The following is a 25,702-nucleotide window of genomic DNA, read 5'->3' on the forward strand; positions in this document are numbered from 1 at the left end:
ACATGGCCATACTCATTCTAGAAGTGTGTGAAAGCCAGGCAATGAAATATGTTTTTTTGTGGCTCAGGGATACATTGACCATTCACTAAATCTTGTTAAAGATGCACATGATAAAGCCTAAAGATGGTCTGCTGATCAACATGTGCTATGGCAATTCAAGGGCCCATGAAGATGGATTTATGTGTATAGGGTGTAATATATCACTGTTTGGGTTTGTTCCAACTGCGGCTTCGCGTGCTGACCTCTGTTCTTTGCAGACTCAGGATTTTTTCCACTCTTATTCTGCCGGGTCATGGTCAGCCCGCCCTCATAACCATCTCTGTCCTCCATGAAAACAAATTCCTGCTCTTAATGCCATTCACCTGACTCAACAAACTGCAAACCACCTAGCTAGTTATTACATGTATACTGGGCGATATTGGGTGCAGTATACTTTGACATACATAAGCTATATTGACTTGTATTTCAATTGTGGTTTAAGTAACCTTTCCCATTAGTTTGAAGACAACTTCAGCATGAGGCATGTAAATTACAATATTTGTATTTTTTATTTTATTAATATACATTATTACTGATTGTACTTTATTATAATGTGTAAATGAAGGAAAACAAGCATTCACAAAAACATTTATAGATACATATATAGATGTAAAACACAGCTCCACATATAGATAGGGAGGCTCTGGGAGCCAGTGGTTGATCGGCTAGTCAGTTGATGCAACCGGCCACCGGCTCCATGGGCCAGAAAAACAAACATGCGTGGGGATGGCATGGGGCTATGAACAGGGTCAGTGTACATCCTTATAGCCTGTGGGCTTCACATGATTTTTACCACTTGTTGCAGGCACAACACGAAATGAGAGTAAAAAAAGCCCTTAAATTTGACATGGAAATAACGAATCGATTGACCAATTTCACATTTATTTTCTTTTAAAGTAATACAAATCGGAATGTTTGGTCCAAATATACCTCGATCATTGTCACCACATTGATAATCTCTTCTCATTTGGTTAAAGCAGTGCCCCAGAAAACATTATGCTGACAACAAGTGGTAAAAATGCTGGTTTAGCAGACAGAGAACTGAGTTGCGTTGGAACTCTCACAGCAGTTAGTCAAGTGACAGTTTCATGGGTTGGCCTGCAGGGTAAAAAAACAGCAGACCAAGTTAGTCCCATTAATATAGATTAAACATTAATCAGCCATATACTCAGAAAATGCACACAGTGGGTTAAACAAGGCCCCACATTCCATTGATGCTAATTTATTGCTTCATCTTCATGGCACAAAAATAGAAACAATACAAATCTTTGCCATGCAAGCAAACTACTGAGACTAGCTTATACAAAACAAAAACATAGCAGATTATTAGCCAATACAGAGGTACTACACTGTATAGATGTATTAGTGAGGGGCACATTTTTTAATTTTTTAAATACAAAATAATGGTAATAAAAAAAACACATTCTCAAGTTTGAACATCACAGAAATTGAAACAAGGGGCCAAATGTGTTAGAAATAATTTAAATTCTGACATTCATCCTTCAGATATAAGTAGTGCTTCTAAAACAAGGAACAAATTGACAAACAAAACAAGGGCTGCATTCTCAGAATGCTGTGCAAATAACTTCTAGAACCTCCCCACACTGTCCACCCATACATACACCACACCCTGCCAACTCAAACAAAGGTTACATGACTTGGTTTTGACCCAGAGGGACCAAGGCAAACCTCTTGGTTCAGCGCAAACATCCTTCAGGCAAAATTAGATTCCCTATATTCTTGATGTGTTGGTCTGACTGACAATGTACTCCATTATTCCACCTCCTGAAGCAGATGCAGATCCTTACAGTTGGTGCCACTGATGGCGCCTTCCCATTCCCAACAAGCAAACAGCACTAATTCCCCTCCCCACCCTAATGTGCAGAGACATTTCGTCTACAACATCAAATGTTTTTTGTATTCTATTGCCAGGACTAGAACTAGTCAATTGAACAGACGAAGGGTCGTTGCTCCACTCTAAAGCTCCTGCTTGCTTTTGTCAAGTCCAGAGAGCTTCTGAAGGATAGTGATGTGATGCTGCCTCTGGGCTGACTGCTAGTTTAGCTAGGGGTCAAAGGCTAGGATCAATGACCTTTAAGGAGTGGCAGACAGCACTCCGAGGCGGCATTACGCCGACAGACCATATGCATAACTTGGACTCTGTTGTTATTGTATGTGACCTTTATATTGAAGCCCAGAAGAGCTTTCGGGCTCCAGAGACATCAATAAGTTGACCCTTGACGTAAATTGTCTGTCAGGGGTCAAGGTGCTGTTGGTTCTGCTTGGCCGTGGTAACGCCTTCTCAGAGCCCTGTGGTCAGACAACTCCCCAGGACCTGACAATGACCTGGCTCTACATTGCCTGGCCAAACACTCCGGCTCACTATGGGACGTATCCCATAATGAAAAATAGACTTCACCAACCAACCAACACCCAGCGAGAGAGAGACCTCCGCACCAGAGAAAACATGTACAGCAATAGCCTGACATTGTGTGACTCCGGATTGAAGGAATGTAGCTCTTTTGCAGTGGGTCAGTGATCGCTAACCAAGGACACGTTGAACTTTTGGCGCGACAACATACAGTAGCTAGATGTTGTGACAAGTCGTTTACAAGCCAGGAGGTCAGCTGATCCTGTTCTCGGCTCGATTTGGGAACTTCCCTTTGAGACAGCGTCCTGCGTAATAAGTGAAACCTTAGACGAAGACGCCTAGTTCACCTCACACTGGATATGGGATGCAGGAGAACTCTTTTAGCTGGTGTTCACATTCCCCAGCGACTAAAAGGAGATTATGACATGAGGACTGTTTGTCATCTTAACCTGGGCACAGGGCTGACCGGACCTCCAGACTGACTGGCAGCCAAATGGTGATAACTTATCTACGGCTGTCCTCAAGAAGCCGGATGGTCCGCCTGACCACTGTCCATCAGCACACACACACAACTGGGGGTTAAATACTGGCTGTGTGGCCGTAGGGTGTTGGTCAACACACCTGGTTGTGTAACTGGGCACCTGGGAGTGATAGGGAGTGTCTGTCTGCCATACTAAAAGGTGGTTACTGACTGTAGGATGGAACGCTAGGTTAAAGTCCATCGAACAGGGCTAGGAACCGTCCATCACGCCCTAACAATGCCATATGCTGTATTTAGCATAATACTGATGAGGTTGAAACTACACTAGCTTTAATCTAACAACCCATCCACCCCCCCCCCCCCCCCCCCATTCAGGACACCTCCCACAAAGATCCACTCCGCAACTGAACTTTAAACAAAAATATATATAGAAAATAAGTCAAGCTGTCTAGCTTTAATGCCGGAAAATGGAGACCGTTAAGGTACAGGAACACTAAGTTATACACCTAACTGGCTGTCCTGCACACCTGGTGTGTGCCAAAACTCCTTTCAGTGACGACTGATGATCCAAATATTTAAAAAAATCAAACAGCACAACCAGTCCCAGCTGATAAAACTCACTCCAGTTTCCATAGTGGCAAAGGGAATGGAACAACACACTAACGCAGTAAGTTTCTTTTCAAACCCATGAAGGAATTACTCTTCATTCAAGAAAAATAACATACTGTAACATAGAAACATTTATGTGTACATATTGATTTACAAGAATACATACACAGCAATGACTTTTTCTCTCTCCCAAAAACTCACGCAGACGACACAAAAGCGTCCCAGTGTTGAAGGATGAAGACCGAGTTCGGCAACTGAATCCATGCGAGTCTGAATGTCTGAAATAGGATGACCAGTCTCCTCGCTCCAAGGGAGGGAGAGTTCAGTTTGTTACGTCTAAACAGGTGGCCAGGTGACTAAAATGCGCTACAAAACAGAGCTCCTGTTCTCTCCAATATGATTTCTCAGTATGAGAAACTACCGGATGTGAAAAGTTCAGAAAAAAAAGGAAAAAGAAGCTACAACAAAAACAAAACTAATGAGGAAACGGGGAACTCCTCCGAATGAAATTGACAGAAATAAGTAAAAAGGGGTGTGTTGAGTCTTGACTGGTGGAATGAAGATGTGACTCTTCTCCCTCAGAGTCCCCAGTGAGGACCCCTTGACTGCACATGAGCTGGCGGTGGTAGAAACAGATGGGTTGTGGTGGTGAGACAGCAGCGGGATATGGTGGCTGCCATGCCTTCCCTCAGGGGTGCAGGTAGGGGGGATGGTTGATAAGGGATGGGGAGGGGTATGGGCCATGTAGGGGTGACATGTATGCCTGGGGTGAGGCGGTTGACCCTCTGTGTCCGGTGGGGTGAAGGGAGGGAAGCAGGGTGGCCGCTCCGTCTCTAGATGGACTTGGACGAGTCCTGCTTGCTGATGAGCACCTCCAGCAGACGCAGTTTGGCCTTGATCCGTTTATACTCTTTGTATTCATCCATCATGGGGAGCCTGTCCTCCTTCTGGACATTCCTGTAGAGGGAGAGCGAGAAGGTCTGAGACACCAGTTGGATACGGGCCCGTTCACTGCATCCCAAGGGGTTGCACAACCAGAAACAAGACAAGCAGTTGTTGTAAATAAGTTAGGATCAAACAGGGCTCCCTGTCTGAGACCACTCAACCAATCGTCTCAAGCGCTTCCTCTGTCACCAAGACTGTTGTTGACGCGGGTGCTAAAGCTTCAGCACCACTGTTTGCAGAACTGTGTTTGTGTGCGTGTGTACCGACCTGCCGTTCTGCTGGTAGAACTCATCTTCAAACTCGCGGATAGTCTTCCTCAACTTCTTCTTCTCTGCCCGGGTCTTCCACAGCTGCTCCAGGAGCTCGGGCCTATGGGATACAGAAGGTCTACATCAGCGCACTGAGGGGGCCTCATATCAAAACAGGAAGTCAGTGTGAGTTCAGGGACAGGAAATGACCTGGCAGTGGCCCTGTGTGGGCATGGAAGCAGGTCAAGCTGTGGCCATGGCATACCGAGACCAGATTACAGAGGTCAGGTTAGGTTAGGACCTAGGGTCATGGCACCTGAACCAGCCCTGCTACCTGGGCTTAGAGCTGGCCTGGCAGCTCTCTCTGCTGCTTGCCCGGGGCTATGAGCTGGCTTACGCCCCTAACCAGATTACTGCTTTATCCTGCTTGAGCTCCTAAGACCAGCGACTGTAGTAGATATGAACCCTGTTCCAGGTGCTTTAAATAGACATCATATGACGGGCCAGAGCCCATTTAACCTCAACGGCCAAACGCGTTTGTGTGGATGTTCAGTTGTGTTAATGTGTAGCAAACATGGCAGAGTTACACTGGTTACTGTATTAAGATTATTGAGGAGGCTGTTGTGAATTGAGTGTAGTGGATGTTTGCGAGTGTGTCTGTGCTCACATGGACGAGGCGTTGGAGCTGGACAGGCGCAGGTCCAGGGCCAGTTTCCCTGAGGTCTCCTCCATCTTGGGCCTGAGCAGGCTGTCTCTGTCTCTCTGGGAGCTGGTCTGGGGCTGGCACACTGGGTCTAGAGCCATGATCACCTCCGACCCTGAGCTCTGGACCTCCGACCCTGAGCTCTGGACCTCCGACCCTGAGCTCTGGACCTCCGACCCTGAGCTCTGGACCTCCTCCTCGCCCTCCTCCTCCTCCTCGATCTCGTCGCAGAAGTGGGCCGTCTCGCCCTCGATGATGGGCTGCAGGATCTGGTTGCGTCTTTTGCTGGAGGGGGAAGCGATGATGGGGGTGATGCTGACGCGGGTGAGCATCTGCTTGACCAGACGGTAGCGGTCGTACAGCGGTTTGACCACCAGCCTCTCCTCTCTGGTCACAGGTCGGCCGTGCAGTCCCTCGTAGTGCAGGAGGTTCTTCTGTAGGACCGTCTTCTCACACGACAGCTCCTCCTTGGTCATTTTCTACATGGAGAGAAAGGAAACATAAGCGATCGACACAATATTGATTGACGCTTGTAAATGTATGTCTGAGGACAGGACTCATTGGATTGTATAGCTGTCGGGTTCTATTCCAAGTGTCTCTACGGCCTCTCTAAGACTGTGTATTTTCACCGGTCTCACCTTGATGTCCTCTGGCCAGCCGTCCTCCTCTCTCTTGCCCTTGACGCGGCGCTGGATGAGGTCCAGGGTCTCCTCTTTGGTGGGCCGGTGGCCCTTGGCTTCTTCAACAACCTCGTGGACTGCCAGGGTAGAACCAAAGCTCTTGGGCAAGGTGTTGCTTCGTGGCCGCGTCTGAGGAGTCAGCTCAGCCTCTTTGTGTTTGGCATCTGGGGGGGGGAGGGGAGAGAGAAGAGACGTGAGGGTGACTGAGGAACAGAGCGGTTAGTTCACACAGTTTGAAGTGGGCATGCAGGTGCTTGATGGGATGTTATTGCAGCTGCCATGAGTCCTCACCTCTGTCTGCCAGAGACCGAAAAAGGGGATAGCCCTGACGACCAATCACACACCCACACAAACATGCCAAACTACCCACTACTACAGGTCTGTCTGAAACCACAGGAGAGGATGGATGAGCAGCAAATGAAACAAACCAGTCTGTCTGCACGGAGGTATTTTTGCAATGTCATAAAAAGGCATGTTCTCAAGGACCATGTCCATTCAAGGAATCCAGCTTCCACACTTTGGCTAGACTCCCACCCACAAAGATGTTCACCGCAGAATTCACACCCAAATGACAACACTACAGAGTACATGACAACACTACAGAGTACATGACACACTGCCAAACCCCTGAGACTGTGGGATATGCTTCTGTATGACCAGTGGAGCGCATCAAACAGAGAGAGAACGCACAAGAGTAATAGAGGTAGAGAAAAAGAGAAAGCGAGAGGAAAAGAGCTATAAGAAGAGAGAAAGAAGAGGCAAAGAGAGTCTACCTGCAGTTCAAACTTAACAAGTTGGAAGTGTTTTTGGTTTCTACTTACTGCTGTTAGAGTGTACTTACATAGGTAGGGTGCCTGTCTACAGGCAGTGAGGGGGCGTGCAAGTGTAAAATGGGATGTGTTCGGGGCGGAGGAGGAGGGGTGGTGACGTCTGTATGACTGAAGCACCGCCTGGTGCCTCAGGGACCCTTTGGGAAAGAGATGCGGTCTTCCTGCCGATGAGGGACGTCCGTGTTTTTTTTTATTTTAAAGAAGAGAGAGAAACTTATTCGGCTTTGCATCTCCTGATTGGGGGGGGCGTTCATATGGAATGGATATAGATGGGTGGAGGGGGGTGGGGGGGGGGGGGGGGGGGGGGGACTTTCACAAATGGACCAACACAGTGAAGGAAGGCCACATGTGAGAGCCACAGTTGCTGTGTACTCTAACACGCATGCATGCAGTGATGTGAGACTGACCCAGCTCTGCCACGACTGGGCAGTCAGGCGGGCAGGTGGGTCAGGGCAGAACCAGGCTGCCCAGGGGAGGAACAGGATGGCACACAGAAGTTCACCCGCCCCGCCGAGCCCACCCCATCCCTGTCATGGAACCAAGCACCCTCCCACTCCCCCTAACGTGACCATACAGACACAGAGACTCTTACCTTTCAACTGTTTGCGGATTTTGGTGAGGTCTGTCATCCACTTGAGGACCTTTGGGTTGGCTGCTCGATCTCCATGAGACGGCTTGGGGAAGTGGAGGACAATGAATAGAAGTATCCGAGTCGAATGGTGAAGTATGACACTAGCAACACCAACTACTCAATATTTCTTAGCACTAACTTGTTCCTCATATTGAAGTATCCTTCTTACCTTGTAGTTCCTCTCGTTCTCAAACTGTTCCTCAAATTGTTTGATCTTCTTCTTGAGGCTCTGTAGTTTTTTGGTGAGCTGGTGGGAGACAGAGTCGTTCCTCAAACCGCTCTCTTTGGAACTGAAGGAGGCACGGCGAGGCCTAGATGAGGGGGACACAACGATGGAGGCAAGTGAGAGAGGAGGTGGTTGACCTGCAACTGCAGTCTCAATGCAAAAGCCCATCTATGCTCTACATACAATGTGTAAAGCACATATCCTCCTTGAAACACTGCTTATACAGGAATCATAACGAAGAATCATAATGAGCCATAGGCAATCTGTTCATCAGCTAGAATAACTAAACAGGAAACCATCAAAGCTGCCTGTCATGTCTGTACAAATGACCATTCCTGATTTGTCAGTGTGTGTGTGGTCTCACCTCCCCAGGGAGTGGTGGGCTTTGGTGGGCGAGGTTGCGTCGGGGTCGGAGTGCTGCAGGAACCGTTGGCTGTGGCCAAAGTCCAGGAACCGGCGGGCCATGAGGGGGTGAGCGTCCTCCTCGTGGGGCAAGGGCACCATGCGCCCCGCCAGGGGGGACAGCTGGGCCTCGCCAGAGTCACTCTCGTCCTGCCATGACTTGTAGGCTGGCACTGGGTCTGGCCGGGACACAAAGATAAACACAGGTGAGTCTCGGAACATAACATGAGTCATTGGATAGGTTGGAGAAAAATGATACCATAGCCAGCACTGTAGCTCCAGGATCTAAAGAGACAGGACACAAACACACAGATAATGTCTCTGGATAGGGCCAGGGAAAGCACACTGTCATTCAGGACACATCTAGAGACAGGAGAGAGAAGGATGGAGAGTTGGAAGACAGCAGCAAAACACTTGTGGCCTGGAGCATCACGTGGCACTTATAACTTGCACATAAATGGAATTACTGAGGGTGGTGTTTCGGGGATATTCAGCACGCGGAAGTGGTGCACTGACACACATGGGGCAGTGAAGGGTCAACACTGGAGCAGGTGTGGGGCAGGAGAAGGTTTACTCTATGGGGCTAGTGGCCTTCCTCTCTGGAACTCTAAGATACTGGTGAGGTGTGATGTACTTGACTGAATCATTGTGTGATTAACAACAAAGAGTCAGCTAGCCCTAAGTGTGTCGCCCGGGAGAAGAGAGAGCAAGCGCGAGCTCTCTGGATTAGTATCTCTGAAGGCCTGGATTACTAAAGAGAGGGAAGATGAGGGAGGGAGGATGGAAGGATGAATGAATGAAGATCTCCTACTTACCATGGCCTCTCCCTTGCAGGTGCATACAGTGCCTTCAGAAAGTATTCAGACCCCTTGACTTTTTCCACATTTTGTTAGGTTACAGTCTTATTCTACAATTGATTAAATAGTTTTTCCCCTCATCAAATTACACACAATACTCCATAATGACAAAGCAAGAACAGGTTTTTAGAAATGTCTGCAAATTAATAAAACAGTTCAAACTGAAATATTACATTTACTTAAGTATTCAGACCCTTCACCCAACACTTTGTTGAAGCACCTGTGGCAGCGATTATAGTCTCGAGTCTTCTTTGCTATGACGCTACAAGCTTGGCACACCTGCATTTGGGGAGTTACTCTCCATTCTTCTCTGCAGATCCTCTCAAGCTCGGTGATGTTGGATGGGGAGCGTCGCTGCACAGCTATTTTCAGGACTCTCCAGAGATGTTTGATCGGGTTCAGGTCCGAGTTCTGGTTGGGCCACTCAAGGACATTCAGAGACTTGTCCCGAAGCCACTCCTGCATTGTCTTAGCTGTGTGCTTAGGGTCGTTGTCCTGTTGGAAGGAGAATGTTCGCCCCGGTCTGAGGTCCTGATCGCTCTGGAGCAGGTTTTCATCAAGGATCGCTCTGTACTTTGCTCTGTTCTTCTTTGCCTCGATCCTGACTAGTCTCCCAGTCCCTGCAGCTGAAAAACATACCGACCGTATAATGCTGCCACCACCATGCTTCACCGTAGGGATGGTACCAGGTTTCCTCCAGACATGATACTTAGCATTCAGGCCAAAGAGTTCAATCTTGGTTTCATCAGACCAAAGAACCTTGCTGAGCTCAATTTCGAGTCTCAAAGGGTCTGAATACTAATGTAATTGAGGTATCCGTTTTTTCTTTTTTAATACATTTGCAAAAAAACAAAAAAAATGTTTTTGCTTTGTCAATATGGGGTATTGTGTGTAGATTGCTGAGCAAATTGTTTTATTGAATACATTATAGAATATGGCTGTAACGTAACAAAACGTGGAACAATTCAAGGGGTCTGAATACTTTCCGAAGGCACTGTACATGTGAAGTCTATGAGGGGGAGATGGTTTAGGGATGGTGCTAATGCAGTATGGAGGGAGGGAGAGCGATACAGCAGAGAACACCGCCGTGAGTCGAGGTTTGAGCCAACCAGCTGGAGCTTAAGCTACTTTCTAACGCACTTTCAAACCTAGCTACCACAACCCATCATTCAGATCATTTACATCCAGGTTTACTCGAAAATGCATTTTGTTTCGTTTCAACTATCTTCACTCTATCACTATCCTAACTGTCCCCTGTGGAACATTGGTCTATAAAGCACAAAACAACAACGGTAAGAAAGTTACCTTCCCACTGGTTGTGGGGGAAGATGCGGCTGAGTTGGAGGTGGTGCGAGCTGGCAGGGTGGTAGGGGTACCCCCTGGCCTCTGTGTTGGGGTTCTGGTCACACTCATCAGAGTCCTGGATGGAGAGAGTGTGTGAGAGAGAGATAGACAGGAGGGTTAGACAGTGTTCAATACACGTTAGTCATGTGAAGAAGAGAGGAAAGGGGTCGTCAGAGACACTTACACAGGTGATGAGATCGGCCTGGTCCATCTTGTCACAGGATTGGCTTTCTCGCCTGCAACAAGAGAGAGAGGGAGAGACATGAGTACTGGCCGGTTTGAAATGCGTTTTTGCTATGGCTACTGAACACAACGGATTATAGTGACCATTGATCAGCCGACTGACGACTACTGACAGCCTTTTGTGCGTGTACGCTTGCTTCCTGTTGACCCCAATGATGAGCTGAGGGAGGACAAAACCCTATCCGACTGATCGGAATAGACGTGTTAAGTGTCCTCCACTCAGCAGCCCAAGAAAGTCTCATCAACAGAAGAACGCCCCACCACAGCAAAGTCAAACCTTTCAAAGCCATGCTATTGCTGTTTGTGTTGTACATAACTAAACAAAACAGCAACAAAATCCCCAAGTCCCGATTAGCATACAACAGTATGATTAGCTTGTTTCTTTGAATGCCAGCCATCAGCCTTCTCTGGGAAGGCAGGAAATAAACTAGACAGCAAAGCCTGGCGTTGAAGCAGTTGAGGTAATTGTGCTGTGTAGCAATACTGTTGAACGGTTTAAAGCCAACCTGGCAGTGTTGATATTGTTCTCTGCATCTACAAGAGCCTCTGCGGCATCCAGGTCCATTCCAGAACTCCCCTCCAGGGTGGCGCCTTGGGAGTCACAGTCCTGGACCTCCTAGGAGAAAACACGCAGGAACAACATATCAAGTATTAGATTGACCTCCTTTCTTGATCACAATTGACACATTGAAGAGCATCCACTTGCCAAGCATAAAAACCAACATGAAACAGTACCCTGAAAGCACAGACCAACATGTAGACTATCAAACAGAGGCTGCATCAACAGCAAACATTTAAAAAAAAAGTTATATTGAAACGCTAGCTTGAATTCCTGGAGGGCGGCCTCCTTTTTTACAAAGTAGGTGAAGATGGACCTGGTTGAACTGCATACAGTGTGTGTATGTATGTATGTATGTATGTATGTATGTATGTATGTATGTATGTATGTATGTATGTATGTATGTATGTATGTATGTATGTATGTATGTATGTATGTATGTGAGGGGTGGGAGGAGTGTTTGAGGTCTGAACAGATGTTCCCAACCCTTTGGGGGCAAGCAGACTATTTAAAAAGAGGGTGACCCAATTCATAGAGGGTCCCACCTCTGGGCTGAGGGGCTGTGGTGCCCAGCCAGCAGCCATGTCTGTGGTGGTGAAGAACAGGAGGAGGGTGGGCAGATGTCAGAGGAAACTAGCTGCCATTTTATCTAGCGTTCAGCCAGCCTCTATCCAAGGTTACTAGGCAGGAGAGCTAAAATGGTTCCCACCTCCATGTCTCTCTTCCACCCCCCCCAATCCATGACCTGTAATTTTATGCTATATAGGCTAAATCTGATTCTGTGTAGGATATCTAAAGTTCATGGAATTGTCTCTTATCTATGATGATGTTATCAAGAAGGACTGGCTGTGCTCGGGGAGAACAGAAGACCGTCTGTATCTGACAAGGCCTCCCTTGTCCCCCACCACCTCGGCCCTCCCAGGAGAATGACATCTTTGTTGTGGGTCACACAAAAGGAGCTGCTGATACAGTAGCAAGAAGCATCAACCTTGTAATAAAGTGATAGCTGCTATTCAGCGACAGGGCTCGGTATGGTAAATGTTCAATATTCTGTTTACGGCCAGCGCTTGTGGAGTTGTTTGTCTGGGATGTGTGTGTGTCGCTCTCCAGTGACCTGGAGTGACTGACTGACGGTATAACGGACCTGTTGGGCCTGTGGGCTGTGTTCAGAGTGGCTCTCTGTCTCTGGGGCTGACACGGGACTGCTTGCGGGGCCCTCCTTACTCGTACACGGGCCCTCCTCTCCATGGCCATCAAATGGCCCTGGCCCCGTCACCTGCTTTTCACTGGGGCCCGCGCTGTGGAAACCAAACAAGTCATTAACTAAGCAACTATCAGCATTGCTCGCTGTAACATGAACTTTCTGGAGCTGCCTGCCACCCAGTGTTAGGCAACAGTATGGGCGACAAGGGAATGCATGTTAGAGTGTGTGGCTAAAGTGAGTATGTTCGTATGAACATGGATTACATGTCGTTCTGTACGTGTGAAAATATTTGCTTCATGTATGGACATTATGTGCGTGTAGTGTGAGATTGAGCACAAGTGTGTGTGTTCACTGCTCACCCTTGGCTCTCATAGCTGCTGATCTCCTGGTCGATGGAGCTCTTGAGGTCAAAGAAGTGCTGTTCCACCGCGGCGCGGATGGTCCGCTCTATAATGCTGCGGAAACAACACAAGCAGAACGTATTAACTTCTGTTGCCAAAGTAAGAACCCTCTGAATCCATCTAATAAGAAACATTAGCAGCGGAGTTAAACCGCTCGGCGACCCATTTCCTGCTCTCTGGCACATTTAATAAGGTCAAGCAGGGAACTCTGACTAAAAAAGGGAACAGTCCTGTGCTCTAGAGTCCTGAGATACATAAATCCAGCACTATCTGAACTAAGCACTCCCTTCTCATTTAGCTGTACTGAACTCTACTGTATTCTTTGGCTTCTGAAGTTTAAACCCACGGATAAAGGCTTAGCTTTAGTGAACAAACACGGGACTGTGTAGTCTGTCAAATCTAGCTGGAAGCTATAGCCTAGCGAATGCATTACTAGCCCTGAAGCTAGCCACCAGCTATAGCTAATGCATAATGTTTACTATGCCTGAAGCTAGCCACCAGCTATAGCTAATGCATTACTAGCCCTGAAGTTAGCCACCAGCTAAAGCATTAGGCTACTACTCCTGGAGCTAGCCTCCAGCTGATGCACATTGCGCAAGCCTCTTGAAGCTACAGTACAGTGGCGACCAGTCAACAGCATCACTCGCCCCTTCTCTACACCCACAGAGGAACCAGAGAAGGCATGTCATGTGATGAATGTGCTCAAGTATCAATGTTTTGTGACGCAAATGGTTTGGTGATGGGTTGACATGGCTTGCTCCTCCCCCTCCCTTCAACTCCTTCTCAGTGGATTAGCAATAGTTTTATCTATGTCTAACCAGAAAGCGGTTTACACTTTTTGGGATCCTTTGATTTCACACTTGATTTAGCGCATTAAGGTATGGCAGAAATTGTATTTTTTGGGGGACGTTGTAGCTAAAAGCAAAACATTTGCACTAAATCATTCAAATGGCTATAGGGTTGAAGCGCCTGCTGTTAAAAAGGGGTACGTGGTGATTCAGAAGAAGTACTTACTCTGCAGATCCTGGAAGAACGCTGATGGGGGAGATGTGTGAACTGAGAGGAAACAGAAAGCAACATTAGAACATCATGTACCACCTACATGCCTTCGTCCTCCCTGTTCAACCGGGACCTTCCCTTCTCTGAGTGTATTCCATTGGAAACTCTGTGAGCAGTGGAGTGACCCAACAGGTCATGGCCTCAGTTCAGCTGGGTCCTAATCTGGGCCCGTTATGCAGCAGTTCTACCTAGGGAGGGAAAGTACATCCAAAGGGCCGGGTATCAAGGGAGTTCACACACCTCTGGAGAGCACTGCATGAGAGCATGCACACACGCATGTTCTTCCCTTATGTTATTCAATTCACGCCTCTCAATAGCTACTCCCAGGCGCCGCCAAGGGTGTGCAGTGGGCGGGCACACAGGATGGGCTGGCGGGTAGGCAGAGGCCCATTTACTGTAAATAGCGTCCCCTTTCTGTACCCGCCACACAAAAACAGGGACCATTCCATTGATGTGGGCAAATGTCAAACATGACACAGCTTGCCTCTCATCAGGCAGTGTCGTTGCTTGTGACAGGAAGAAGGGGCCGGTTGATTCAGCAGTCTGCGCTCGCCCGCCTCATAAACAATGCCAGGAATCTGTGCTTGCATAACGCACTGGCCCTGTTGGTTATCCCGCCGCTGTTAACGCCCGTGTTGGGTTTAGCGGTCTCCTTTGGGGGGGGGGGGGGCAACTAACAGGGCACCTCGGGGGGACTGGCGCTCTAAGGGTTGATATTGACAAGGTGGGTCAACTCCTCACGCAAGCAACACAAACAAACAGACACAAAGTTTAACTGTAGGATGGTGTTGGCCTATTCCTGTCAACAGTTACATCCACCAGTGTATAGTTAGGATGATTCTATCTATTAACAAGCTAAACCTGGGAGGTGGCTGCTACCTAGAGACAGTCTAGCCTGCCCTATCTTATGCTATCCCACTGGGCCCTTAGTTAGGCTACAGCTTTGAAACCACTGACAGTAGGGATTCTTAGACTCAGACCCGCCACAGAATGTTAGAACGTGTGGCCCATCTCCAGTATCGCTTTTCACAGCCAAGACCCAACAGGACCTACATATGCCAATAGGATTCAGAGTGCTCTCTCTCTAGTGTGAAAGATACATCCCTTTGGCTCACACCTCAGTCTCTGCATCTGCCCAGCAGCTCAAATCACATCAATAGCACCTTAATAATTTACACAGTCACCCCTCCCCCTCTTCTTGTTTACTGAGAAAAAGGCAGCGCTCGGATTCCGCACTGACTGACATGGCGTCCTTGAAGAGCTGTACAGAGCCGTACAGTGAGATAGTGCAGTAAGAGGCATTAAACACTGAAGCCTCGGGCTGTCAGACAACACACAGGCCAGACGCCCAGACGCCCAGCATCACACCTCCTGTTCTGACTGTTAAGTTAAACATACAGCTCGACCCTGTGAGAAGAGTCACGTAAAAGTTCCAGCACACCTCCACATTGATGCCTGCATTTGGACTTTAGCCAGTGAAATTGCCAGATTGAATCAATAGAGAAAGAGAGTTGACTATTTGTCTACCAATTTTTAGATGACATAGCACCATTCCATCTCACCGACTCCAAGGTAGTAGTCATTTTAGAGTCAGCAATGTTCTGTAAATCGAACCTTCTCGCTCTGCCTTGGAAACAATGAGAGCGCACTGTTGGATGTGGCCACACACAGGCCAGCGAGCAGAGCACAGAGATATCTGTAACTGCATATCTCCCTCTCAAACACTCTGGATTATTCTATTACTTGTTCTGAATCAGATCAGACTCACTCAGATCAGGCCTGATTCCCAGGCTGTGGAGAAATCAGTTTGTGTGACTAGACGGAACACCAGCCAAAGTTTTTGGAGTCAGAGACAAAAAAGCTTTACCAGCTTTTAAAAAGCCCTGGAGTGCCTCACGCAATCGGCTAACCTAATGAGGTGGAATAACCGTACCAGCTTTGCCAAAGTGATTTGGATAAGGAGGAATGTCATATAATCTGCCACATAGCTCTTTGTAGTATGTTGACCTGACCTCAGGGCAAAGGGCTCTAGTGGTAGGTCAGACCAGTGTTGTCCTTTCAAAATAGAGGTAGCTTAACAGCGTCTGGCCTAGTCACGTCATGGAGAACCATGGGTATGACAGATAGGAATAGAATTGCAGTAAGATGAATCTTAAGGGAACTGCTGATGCCTATTGTGAACTTCTGGTCCACTGACTAAGGCGGTTACTTAACAGTCCGTATTTCCTTCCACTAATAAGGTTACTTAACAGTGCCGGATGAGGAGACGTCCTAGGATACCACAGCCTGACTGGTAACACCGACAGGAGTTCAGTAAGGTAGCTAGCTGAGGACCTACTGATGTCTATTGCTGTTCTCATGAGAGGTCAGTGAGTGATCTTCTACCCAACTAAAAGATCACCAGAGGCAAAGCTCCAGGAAACAATGAGCTTCCTCCAACTCTGCAATTTAGCTTCAGCATCCCATAGTCAGCTGTCATATGAACACATACTGTAAACACACACACACACACACACAGTCCTGCTATTAGTATGAGTGGCTGAGTCGCAGCAGTAAGAAGAGGTAGCCAGGTAGTTGTGATTCAGCAGAGTTGCTCTGCTCAGCACTGCGTCTGTAGGTTATGTAGTGGTTCTGGCAGAGAGTAGCGCCGCAGTGTGCTTGCCATACATCACAGTTTCAGCAGGTACTTCAAGAAAAGCCCACACACTCTCTACCAGGCATGACTCTTCAGCTCGTAAACACCCGTTTTCCCCTTGATACACTATCTCTGCGTATTAAAACTACACGTGTCGGTTACGCAGACCAGCATCCTCCCATGAGATTTGTAGAATTAGTCAGTCAATCTTAAACCCCCCCCCCCACGATGTAATACGAACCCTTAACAAGTTCATCCGTAAAGGTTAACTGGTCATGACCCATCAGAGATACCATGGGGCTGCATTAAGTTATAAAACATCATACGCCACAAATAGCCCCGCATCCCCACATACTGAATACATCTCAAAAATGTAACATGATGTACACGAACTTGTTAAAATCACCCCCCCCCCCCCCCCCCCACACACACGGCTTTACCTGAGCAGCAGAATTTCACACGCCATTTTCACCGGTTGTCGGTTCAGCTTGGTTAGTCGTGTTGTTCTGTTTATCAAGCCTGACCTTTTTTTGGTGGGCTCTCTGGTTATCCAGACTGAGCGCTTATTGGCGATAAAGTCTGTATGAGAAGGTCGAAGAGCAAAACCTGACTCCCTGGGTACATATTGTGGAGAGCTCTGTCCTCAGCTGGCTTGCTGCGTCGTGTTGGGCTCGGGACTCTCTGCTGAAAAGTGCTGCAGTAAACAATCCAGAACCCTGCTCAAATACAGGGCTGCTTGACGCAACCGGGCAACCAACACCGCTGGCCAATCACCTGGCCCGAGGGGGGCAGGCTTCCCCAACCAACGGCCAGTAAAAACTGACTATAACACAGCAGCCCCCCCCACCCACCTGTCATCCACTGGCTTTTATATAACCTGCACATCACCCCTATGTACGCTTGGTACCCACTGACATCCTATTTAATCATAGCCCAATGGCTGGGCTGGCTCACTGACAGGGCTGGCTCTTTAATAGCTCTGACTGGAGCTCACCTAGGGGGACAGGCCACACCCACACACTGAATCACAAGCCCTCTTTAGCAGTTTACTTCTGCTCGCTCATATCTATGTTTGTCTCTCAGTGAACACACACACACACACACACTTACACATCACATACATCCTGAGTAAGGTCACAGGACTGTCTGAACTGACGATGACAGTTCCGTGAGTGCCATGTGTTCTGAGAATGCTTCACTGTGTCCACAAGCAGGAAGCGGGTCAGGTTTGCTCTTAATCCTATCTCGCTTGACCCATTTATCATTGCCACAGTTAAGTTGCGATAAAAGTAATCTTTCCTGGGTGGAAAGTGTGTCAGAACTCCTAGGAATGTAAGATGAGAAGCCTGTCCAAGTACTGTGGCTGAGTACTGCTAATATATGTTATGTTTGTTATCTAGGCCGCATGAACATCATACTCCAAGCAGTGTAGTACCTGCCTATCAGAGCAATATATGCTAAATACAGTATATGGTGCCAGTGCCTATAGCCTTGACAAATCAGGTAGTGAGATGAGGTAATAAGGTCGCGAGGGGGCAATAAGAAGTAACTAAGATGCGAAGGGGATGCAAGGTAGCTGAGAGCAGTGGACATAAAATGATCAGCTACTCAAAATAAAGCAAGGAGTAGATCCCAATACCAGGTGTGGGTATATGGGATAGAAGTAGTAGGAGGCACTTGTTTTGATGGGCACAGGCCACGACAGGAGCAGGTGTCCACCTTGTAGGGTGCCGTTAACCATGTAAACATCTGGCTGTGTGTCCATGATGAGTACTGGGCTATCACTCAACCGCCCTCATGAAAGAGACAGCAAGAGTTCCGTTGACACATATAAGAGCGGCGGGTTTCTGTGGCATGCAGTGGCCTGAAAGCCCTCATAAATAATGTCCACGGGCTCCTCAGGACAGGTCTGGCTGGAGAAGATGGACTATGACAAGGAGAACAGGTTGGACCCAGGGGCTGTTGATCCTCTGGTTCTGACGCAGTCCCAAATGGTACTCTAGTCCCTATATAGTGGTCCCTGGTCCTTCTGGTCAAAATGTGTGCACTCTAGGGAAAAGGGTGACATTTGGGACATAGCCACTGGCTAGGTTTACAGGCCTGCCTGGCCTGGTGGTGTTGTGAGGGAAGGCACGCAGGCTGACACTCATGAGTTGGAGAGGTGAAAGGCTGAGAGAAGGAGGACAGGTGGAGGGTAGGAGGAGGGAGGTCTGTGACCCTGCTACCTCCCTCAGACAGTCATTATGGCACAAACACCTGTTCACACATTCCCCTGTCTCAAACCTCGCCAAACAGCGTGTCTCTAGGACGCTAGTCTTCATCACTGGAGTTTATTTTTGTACCCCATGAAAGAGACTTTCCATGGAGCAGGGAACAGGATGTATGATGGACGGTCCAACAGGCTTATATTTAGATTTGATGGGAGCTGTCGCTGGCAGGCTTAATGGCTGTCAAGGCTCTGCACAAACAAGTCAGCAAAGCCTGCACTTTCTCCCTCTGACTAGGGTTGCAAAGGGAGGATCGATTACTGGAAACTTTAGAAGTTCACCAGTAAACTACCAAAATTGTAGTATCTTTCCAAAGATGTTATGTAATAAAGTCTAGGTCCAAAATGCTCCTGAACAGCTTCTAACCCCGAGACTGCTGAACAATTATTAAATGGCCATCCGGACAATTTACATTGCAACCCCCCTCCTTTCATTTTCACACTGCTGCTACTCGCTGTTTATTATCTATGCAGTCACACTTTACCCCTACCTACATGTACAAATTACCTCAACTAACCTGTACCCCCGCACATTGACTCGGTACACCCTCTGAATAGCCTCTTTATTGTTACTTTATTGTGATACTTTTTATTTTTTACTTTAGTTTATTCAGTAAATATTTTCTTAATTTCTTGAACTGCATTGTTGGTAAGGGCTTTTAAGTAAGTATTTCACGGTAAGGTCTACACCCGTTGTATTCAGCGCATGTGATAAATACAATTTGATTTTACATCTAGTAGCCCTTTTGGGAACTTCAGATTATCACAGGTGTCTAATTATCTCTAGCCCTGTGTGGCATTATGTAAAATATATTACAATTAAATAACATGAAAAAGCTGCAAAACATTATTCTAAATATAAACCATCAACTTAGTGAATAGCATTGGTGTTTAACATGAGGGTTTAAGCAAATTATTCTTAAATACAGTACCAATCAAAAAGTTAACACACCTACTCATTCAATGCCTTTTTTTTCCTTTTCTTTTTTACTATTTTCTACATTGTAGAATAATAGTGAAGACATCAAAAATATGAATTAACACATATGGAACCATTTAGTAACCAAAAAAGTGTTGAACAAATCAAAATATATTTTATATTTGAGATTCTTCAAAGTAGCCACCCCTGGCCTTAATGACAGCTTTGCACACTCTTGGCATTCTCTCAACCAGCTTCATGAGGTAGTCACCTGGAATGTATTTTAATTAACAGGTGTGCCTTGTTAAAAGCTAATTTGTGGAATTTATTTCCTTCTTAATGCAATCAGTTGGGTTGTGACAAGGTAGGGGTGGTATACAGAAGATGGCTCAGATAAGTAAAGAGAAACGACAGTCCATCATTACTTTAAGACATGAAGGTCAGTCAACTTTGAATATTTTTTCAAGTGCAGTTGCAAAAACCATCAAGCACCATGATGAAACTGACTGTCATGAGGACCGCCAAAGGAAAGGAAGACACAGCTTTACCTCTGCTGCAGAGGATAAGCTAATTCGTTACCAGCCTTAGAAAATGCAACCCAAATAAATGCTTCACAGAGTTCAAGAAACAGACATCTCAACAACTGTTCAGAGGAGACTGTGTGAATCAGGCCTTCATGGTCAAATTGCTGCAAAGAAACCCTTACTAAAGGACACCAATAATAATAAGAGACTTGCTTGGGCCAAGAAACATGAGCAATTGACATTAGACCAGTGAAAATCTGTCCTTTGGTCTGATGAGTCCACATTTGAGATTTTTGGTTCCAACCGCCGTGTCTTTGTGAGACGCAGAGTAGCTTGAACAGATCGCTGCAGATCGCTGTGTGGTTCCCACCGTGAAGCATGGAGATGGTGGTGTGACGGTGCTTTGCTGGTGACACCGTCAGCGATCTATTGAGACTTCACGGCATACTTAACCATCATGGCTACCACAGCATTCTGCAGCAATACGTCATCCCATCTGGTTTGTGCTTAGTGGGACTATAATTTGTTTTTCAACAGGACCTAACACACCTTCAGGCTATATAAGGGCTATTTGACCAAGAAGGAGAGTGAAGAAGTGCTGCATCAGATGATCACAATCCCCCGACCTTAACCCCATTGAGATGGTTGGGGATGACTTGGAGTGAAGAAAAAGCAGCCAACAAGTGCTCAGCATATGTGGGAACTCCTTCAAGACTGTTGGAAAAGCATTCCAGGTGAAGCTGGTTGAGAGAATGCCAAGAGTGTGCAAAGCTGTCTTCAAGGCAAAGGAAGATTCTACTATATTCTACTATGAAGAATATCAAATATATTTAGATTAAAAAACTTTTTTGGTTACTACATGATTCTTAGTGAGTAGGTGTGTCCAAACTTTTGACTGGTACTGTATATGAATACTTTTATTCAAGTATAAACTACCAAATTTACAACAGATTCTGGTAACTTTGCAACCATATCAATGACCGAACCACATCGTACATGACCAGTCAAGTGTTATTGTTGATCAATGACTACCTTCATGATTTCATAAGCAAGTATGTCTACCAAAGAATTAAAAAAATACAACATTTAAGACATTTCTAAAATTACATAATACCACAAATTCCATCAAAGGCAGAGCTGTAACTGCATAATCCCCCGGCAACACAGCCATAGTTGTGGGGGATACAGGCAGCTGCCAATTCTGTTGGTTGCCATTTAATCTCTGTTAATTTCAGTGCTTGCCCCAACTCTACCCTTCTATCTACACGAGTCTGTCTGGGACTGGGACCTAATTCTGCAGCAGCTGCCACCCAAAGCCTTTCCCTATCCCCCCAAGCGGTTAAAGTGTTGGGCCGGTTCAAATCCCCCAAGCTGACAAGGTAAACGAATATGCCAATGTGCCCTTAAGCAAGGCACTTAGCTCTAATTGCTCCTCTTAGTCGCTCTGGATAAGAGTGTCTGCTAAATGACAAAAATGTAAAAGTCCAGCCACCACCCAAATCCCCTTAACCTTTACAGAACGACCAGGACAAGCACATACATTGCATTCGGAAAGTATTCAGACCTCTTGACTTGTTCCATATTTTGTTACGTTTCAGGCAAATTCTAAAATTGAATAAACACATTTTTTCCCCTCGGCAATCTACACATAATACCCGATAGTCGCTCTGACATAGTTCTCCCATATCCACAGAGGAACTCTGGAGCTATCTCTGCAGCACTCTACCAATCAGGGCTTTTTGGTTGAGTGGCCAGACGGAAGCCACTCCTCAGTACAAGGCACATGACAGCCCGCTTGGAGTTAGCCAGAAGCCACCTAAAGGACTCTGACCATGAGAAACAAGATTCTCTGGTCTGATGAAACCAAGATTGAACTATTTGGCCTGAATGCCAAGCGTCACGTCTGGTGGAAACCTGGTACCATCCCTATAGCGAAGCATGGGGGTGGCAGCATCATGCCGTGGGGATGTTTTTCAGCGGCAGGGACTGGAAGACTAGTCAGGATCGAGGGAAAGATGAACGGAGCAAATTACAGAGAGATCCTTGATGAAAATCTGCTCCAGAGCGCTCAGGACCTCAGACTGGGGGTGAAGGTTCACTTTCCAACAGGACAATGACCCAAAGCACACAGCCAAGACAACGCAGGAGTGGCTTCCGGAAAAGTCTCTGAATGCCCTTGAGTGAACCAGCCAGAGCCCGGACTTGAACCCGATCAAACATCTCTGGAGAAACCTGAAAATAGCTGTGCAGCGATGCCCCCCATCCAACCTGACAGAGCTTGAGAGGATCTGAAGAGAAGAATGTGAGAAACTCCCCAAATACAGATGTGCCAAGCTTGTAGCGTCATACCCAAGAAGACTCTGGGCTGTAATCGCTGCCAAAAGTGCTTCAACAAAGTACTGCGTAAAAGGTCTGAGAACTAAAGTAAATTAGATGTTTTTATTTTTTAAATAAATTTGATAAAAATTAAAACACTTTTTGCTTTGTCATTATGGGTATTGGGGGTGGGGGTGTATGTACAGTGCTTTGGGAAAATATATATTTTTCCACAATTTGTTACGTTCTGAAATTGATTAAATCGTTTTTTTCCATCATCAATCTACTGCGATTTAATCAATTTCAGAACGTAACAAATTGTGGAAAAATATATATTTTCCCAAAGCACTGTACATACACCCCCACAGTTCATGTCTGGCTCCTTGGTGACATGATTCAGAAGCCGGAGGCACAGAGTGAGAGGTCAAGTTAGCCGAAAAGGGCCTTCTCGGTCCTTGTTTGGCATACCATAAAGTGTTAAACACTGCAGCAGTAGGGTCCATGGGAAAACAATAGCCCAGAAGCGAGTGCCAACCCACTAGTGTCATTGTTGTTTTTCAACTCCCATGTGGGTCCAAATCAAGGCTATTGTGTGTATGGTTTGGGAGTCGAAGCAGGAAAACAACCAGTAAAGACTGGTAACAAATACAGTGAGATCCAAACGTATTGGGACAGTAACATTTTTTGTTGTTTTGGCTCTGTACTCTAGCACTGTGGATTTGAAATTATACAATGAATATGAGGTTAAAGTGCAGACTTTCTGTACCCATTTTAGGGGACCAAAAGTATTGGGAAAGATTCACTTATATGTAATGTTCCCTCAAATCTTTTGGGGCATCGAGCAAATGTTTGGTCTTGTGAGCGTAAACGTGAGAATTGTGTTCCCTTACAGTTTTAGACAGTAGCCAATAGGCTATTGTGGCTATTTGAGCATAATGTGGGCCTACCAACAAAACCAATGGAGCAAATCCCATAACATTTTCACATGGAAATAGCTTTTGATTTCTATGATATAGCCTACAGTAGCCTATATGTGGTGTTCAATGCAGGCCATGAGACTCTTAAAAGTTTTTACATTATGAAGGGCTTGACATTAATTCATTATTTCTTACTTGGTTTATAACACCATGGGCCAAATAGGTGACTGTAAATTGCATTGTATTGTGTTATATGATGCAAGAAACCCCTTTACAAAATAAAATGTATTCTTATTAGCATACAGAGAATGACAATATTCAAGCCCGTCTCAAAATACAACACTGCCCCTTTAAGACATTAGCTTTTTACCTGACTGGCTTTTCAAAGATAACTTGAAATGTAGCCTACATTTTATGCTCTTGTAGGAAGCACTAACTCCCCATTGCTGACCTATACGTATAAGTGGGCAAAGAATATCAACAAATGTGCACACACGTGGCTCTGCACTCTGAAGTGATCTCCGTTACTTGCTGACTCTCCACATTGTGTTCAGAAACATTCCATTCTTATTTATTTACAATAAAAGTGACTCCAAAATGACAATACATTGTTTACCATTCATTTAAAATTGGGCAAAAAGAATCTGAAACAACCAAAGCAAAGAGCAAATGCATCCAACAAGTTTGTAGTCACAAGCTTGATGTAATCATTGCGTGCTAGGAATATGGGACAAAACTAAACTTTTGACTACTTTAATACACATAAGTGAATTTGTCCCAATACTTTGGTCCCCGAAAAAGGGGGGACTATGTACCAAAAGTGCTTTCTAAACAGTTCACCCAATACGGATGAAAATTCCCCTCAAATTAAAGCTGACAGTCTGCACTTTAACCTCGTAGTTATTGTATCATTTCAAATCCAAAGTGCTGGAGTAGAGACAAAACTGTCACTGTCCCAATACTTGTGGAGCTCACTGTATGTGCAGTGTGCTGTGGGCATGTCACTGTCTCAAGCCTTTCTAGCCATGTAGACTATTTCCCCCCTGCCATGGTGCATGTGGCTGTCTGTGTGGATTAGTGATAAGTGGGTTTAATCACCTTAACCCTTTACAATAGTGAGAATTGGCCTATATGGATAGGGCTAAATTTAAATGTTTTTTACAGAAAAAAATATGAAAAGCATATGCATATCCATGGTAGCAATTGAAAGGGAACAGTTTGGAGATTACGAAAAATTAGACCAAAACGTGTGGACAACAGTTCACCTGACAACTGAATCCAAACTGTTGATTTTATGTGCAATTTACTGTACTTATTGCAGCATTTGTTGATACCAAAATCTGAAAATACTCTGGATACATTCAGTAAAATTGTAAGAATATTCATGGTAAATATGGGATAGGTGCAACATAAGAAAGAAATTATAAGAGTTTGAGTGAAAGAACTAACTGGGATCTCAAAGTGGCCACACACACACACACACCTCTCCAAAGCGTGCACAGTTCTTAAGTAATTTCAATGCACTTTTATGACTCAAAGAAGTCTTCAACTCTAAGGTGCTATTTTTTGTTGTTGGTACTCCTAGTTCTTCTCCTGCGCCGTTGATGAACTAGAGCAAGCACACTTGTAGTCGTTTTGGTTGGAACACAACCCCGCATCCCCGCCATCCCAAAAATGTTGTTGTTTACGAAATCCCCAAAAACGGTCCATTCTAAATCTCAAATCTGGGTCAGGTGGGCATCATTTGAAAGCGTGCGCTATTGGCAACATGACTAGCTAAGCTATAAAATATGACAGTGTTAGGCTTTCACAATGCAATTCAGGGAAACCGATAGTAATTTTGATGCGCATAGGAGTCATGAGCACATTCAGGCGCGTGTGACGCAGCAAATTTTCTTCACAATAAACAAACATAGGCTCGTTCTGTTCAGAACAACCCAGGGTATAACTCCATGTTATCTGGTAACTGTTCATCAAACATAGTGATCATAAACGTTGACACTGTATATGAGAGTTTTATTCTATGGAAATTGCACATTTGGACTAAAGGGTGTTTGGCTTGCTTGTATGATATCAACGCAGTATTTATTAATAATCCTCAACGTCTCATCTTTAAAAATACATAGAGCCCTCTTCATATAAAGTATTTCCCTCACTCAGACAAGAAATGTGCAAAAGCTGCCAAATTAGCAGGAGGGATGGGTCCACTTCTTGCTCAAGTTCAAAACGACTGTCAGTCAAAACCCATACAGCGCTGGGAAGCGCATAGCCAGAGCTCTGACTTCATGTATAC

General features: G+C 45.9%; 1 protein-coding gene across 3 annotated transcripts in view; it reads right to left on the minus strand.

Moving 5' to 3' along the window:
* Positions 1-529: 529 nt before the first annotated feature.
* The window catches only part of fam13b (family with sequence similarity 13 member B), a 75,612-nt gene continuing 50,439 nt past the window's right edge, over positions 530-25,702 (minus strand). For 2 of the 3 annotated variants that reach the window (XM_055926539.1, XM_055926540.1), the window contains 14 exons: positions 13,788-13,829; positions 12,732-12,827; positions 12,313-12,466; positions 11,116-11,225; positions 10,551-10,602; positions 10,328-10,442; positions 8,128-8,344; positions 7,707-7,848; positions 7,499-7,580; positions 6,918-7,067; positions 6,035-6,240; positions 5,361-5,875; positions 4,713-4,814; positions 530-4,457 (listed from right to left, as the gene is read on the minus strand). In XM_055926539.1, coding sequence (XP_055782514.1) covers positions 4,334-4,457; positions 4,713-4,814; positions 5,361-5,875; positions 6,035-6,240; positions 6,918-7,067; positions 7,499-7,580; positions 7,707-7,848; positions 8,128-8,344; positions 10,328-10,442; positions 10,551-10,602; positions 11,116-11,225; positions 12,313-12,466; positions 12,732-12,827; positions 13,788-13,829 — 2,107 coding nt within the window. In that variant the 3' untranslated portion in view covers positions 530-4,333. The remainder of the gene's footprint in view (positions 4,458-4,712; positions 4,815-5,360; positions 5,876-6,034; positions 6,241-6,917; positions 7,068-7,498; positions 7,581-7,706; positions 7,849-8,127; positions 8,345-10,327; positions 10,443-10,550; positions 10,603-11,115; positions 11,226-12,312; positions 12,467-12,731; positions 12,828-13,787; positions 13,830-25,702) is intronic. The other variant, XM_055926541.1, reaches the window with a different exon arrangement.

The sequence above is a fragment of the Salvelinus fontinalis genome, chromosome 6, assembly GCF_029448725.1.
Source record: "Salvelinus fontinalis isolate EN_2023a chromosome 6, ASM2944872v1, whole genome shotgun sequence".
NCBI classification, from domain to species: Eukaryota; Metazoa; Chordata; class Actinopteri; order Salmoniformes; family Salmonidae; genus Salvelinus; species Salvelinus fontinalis.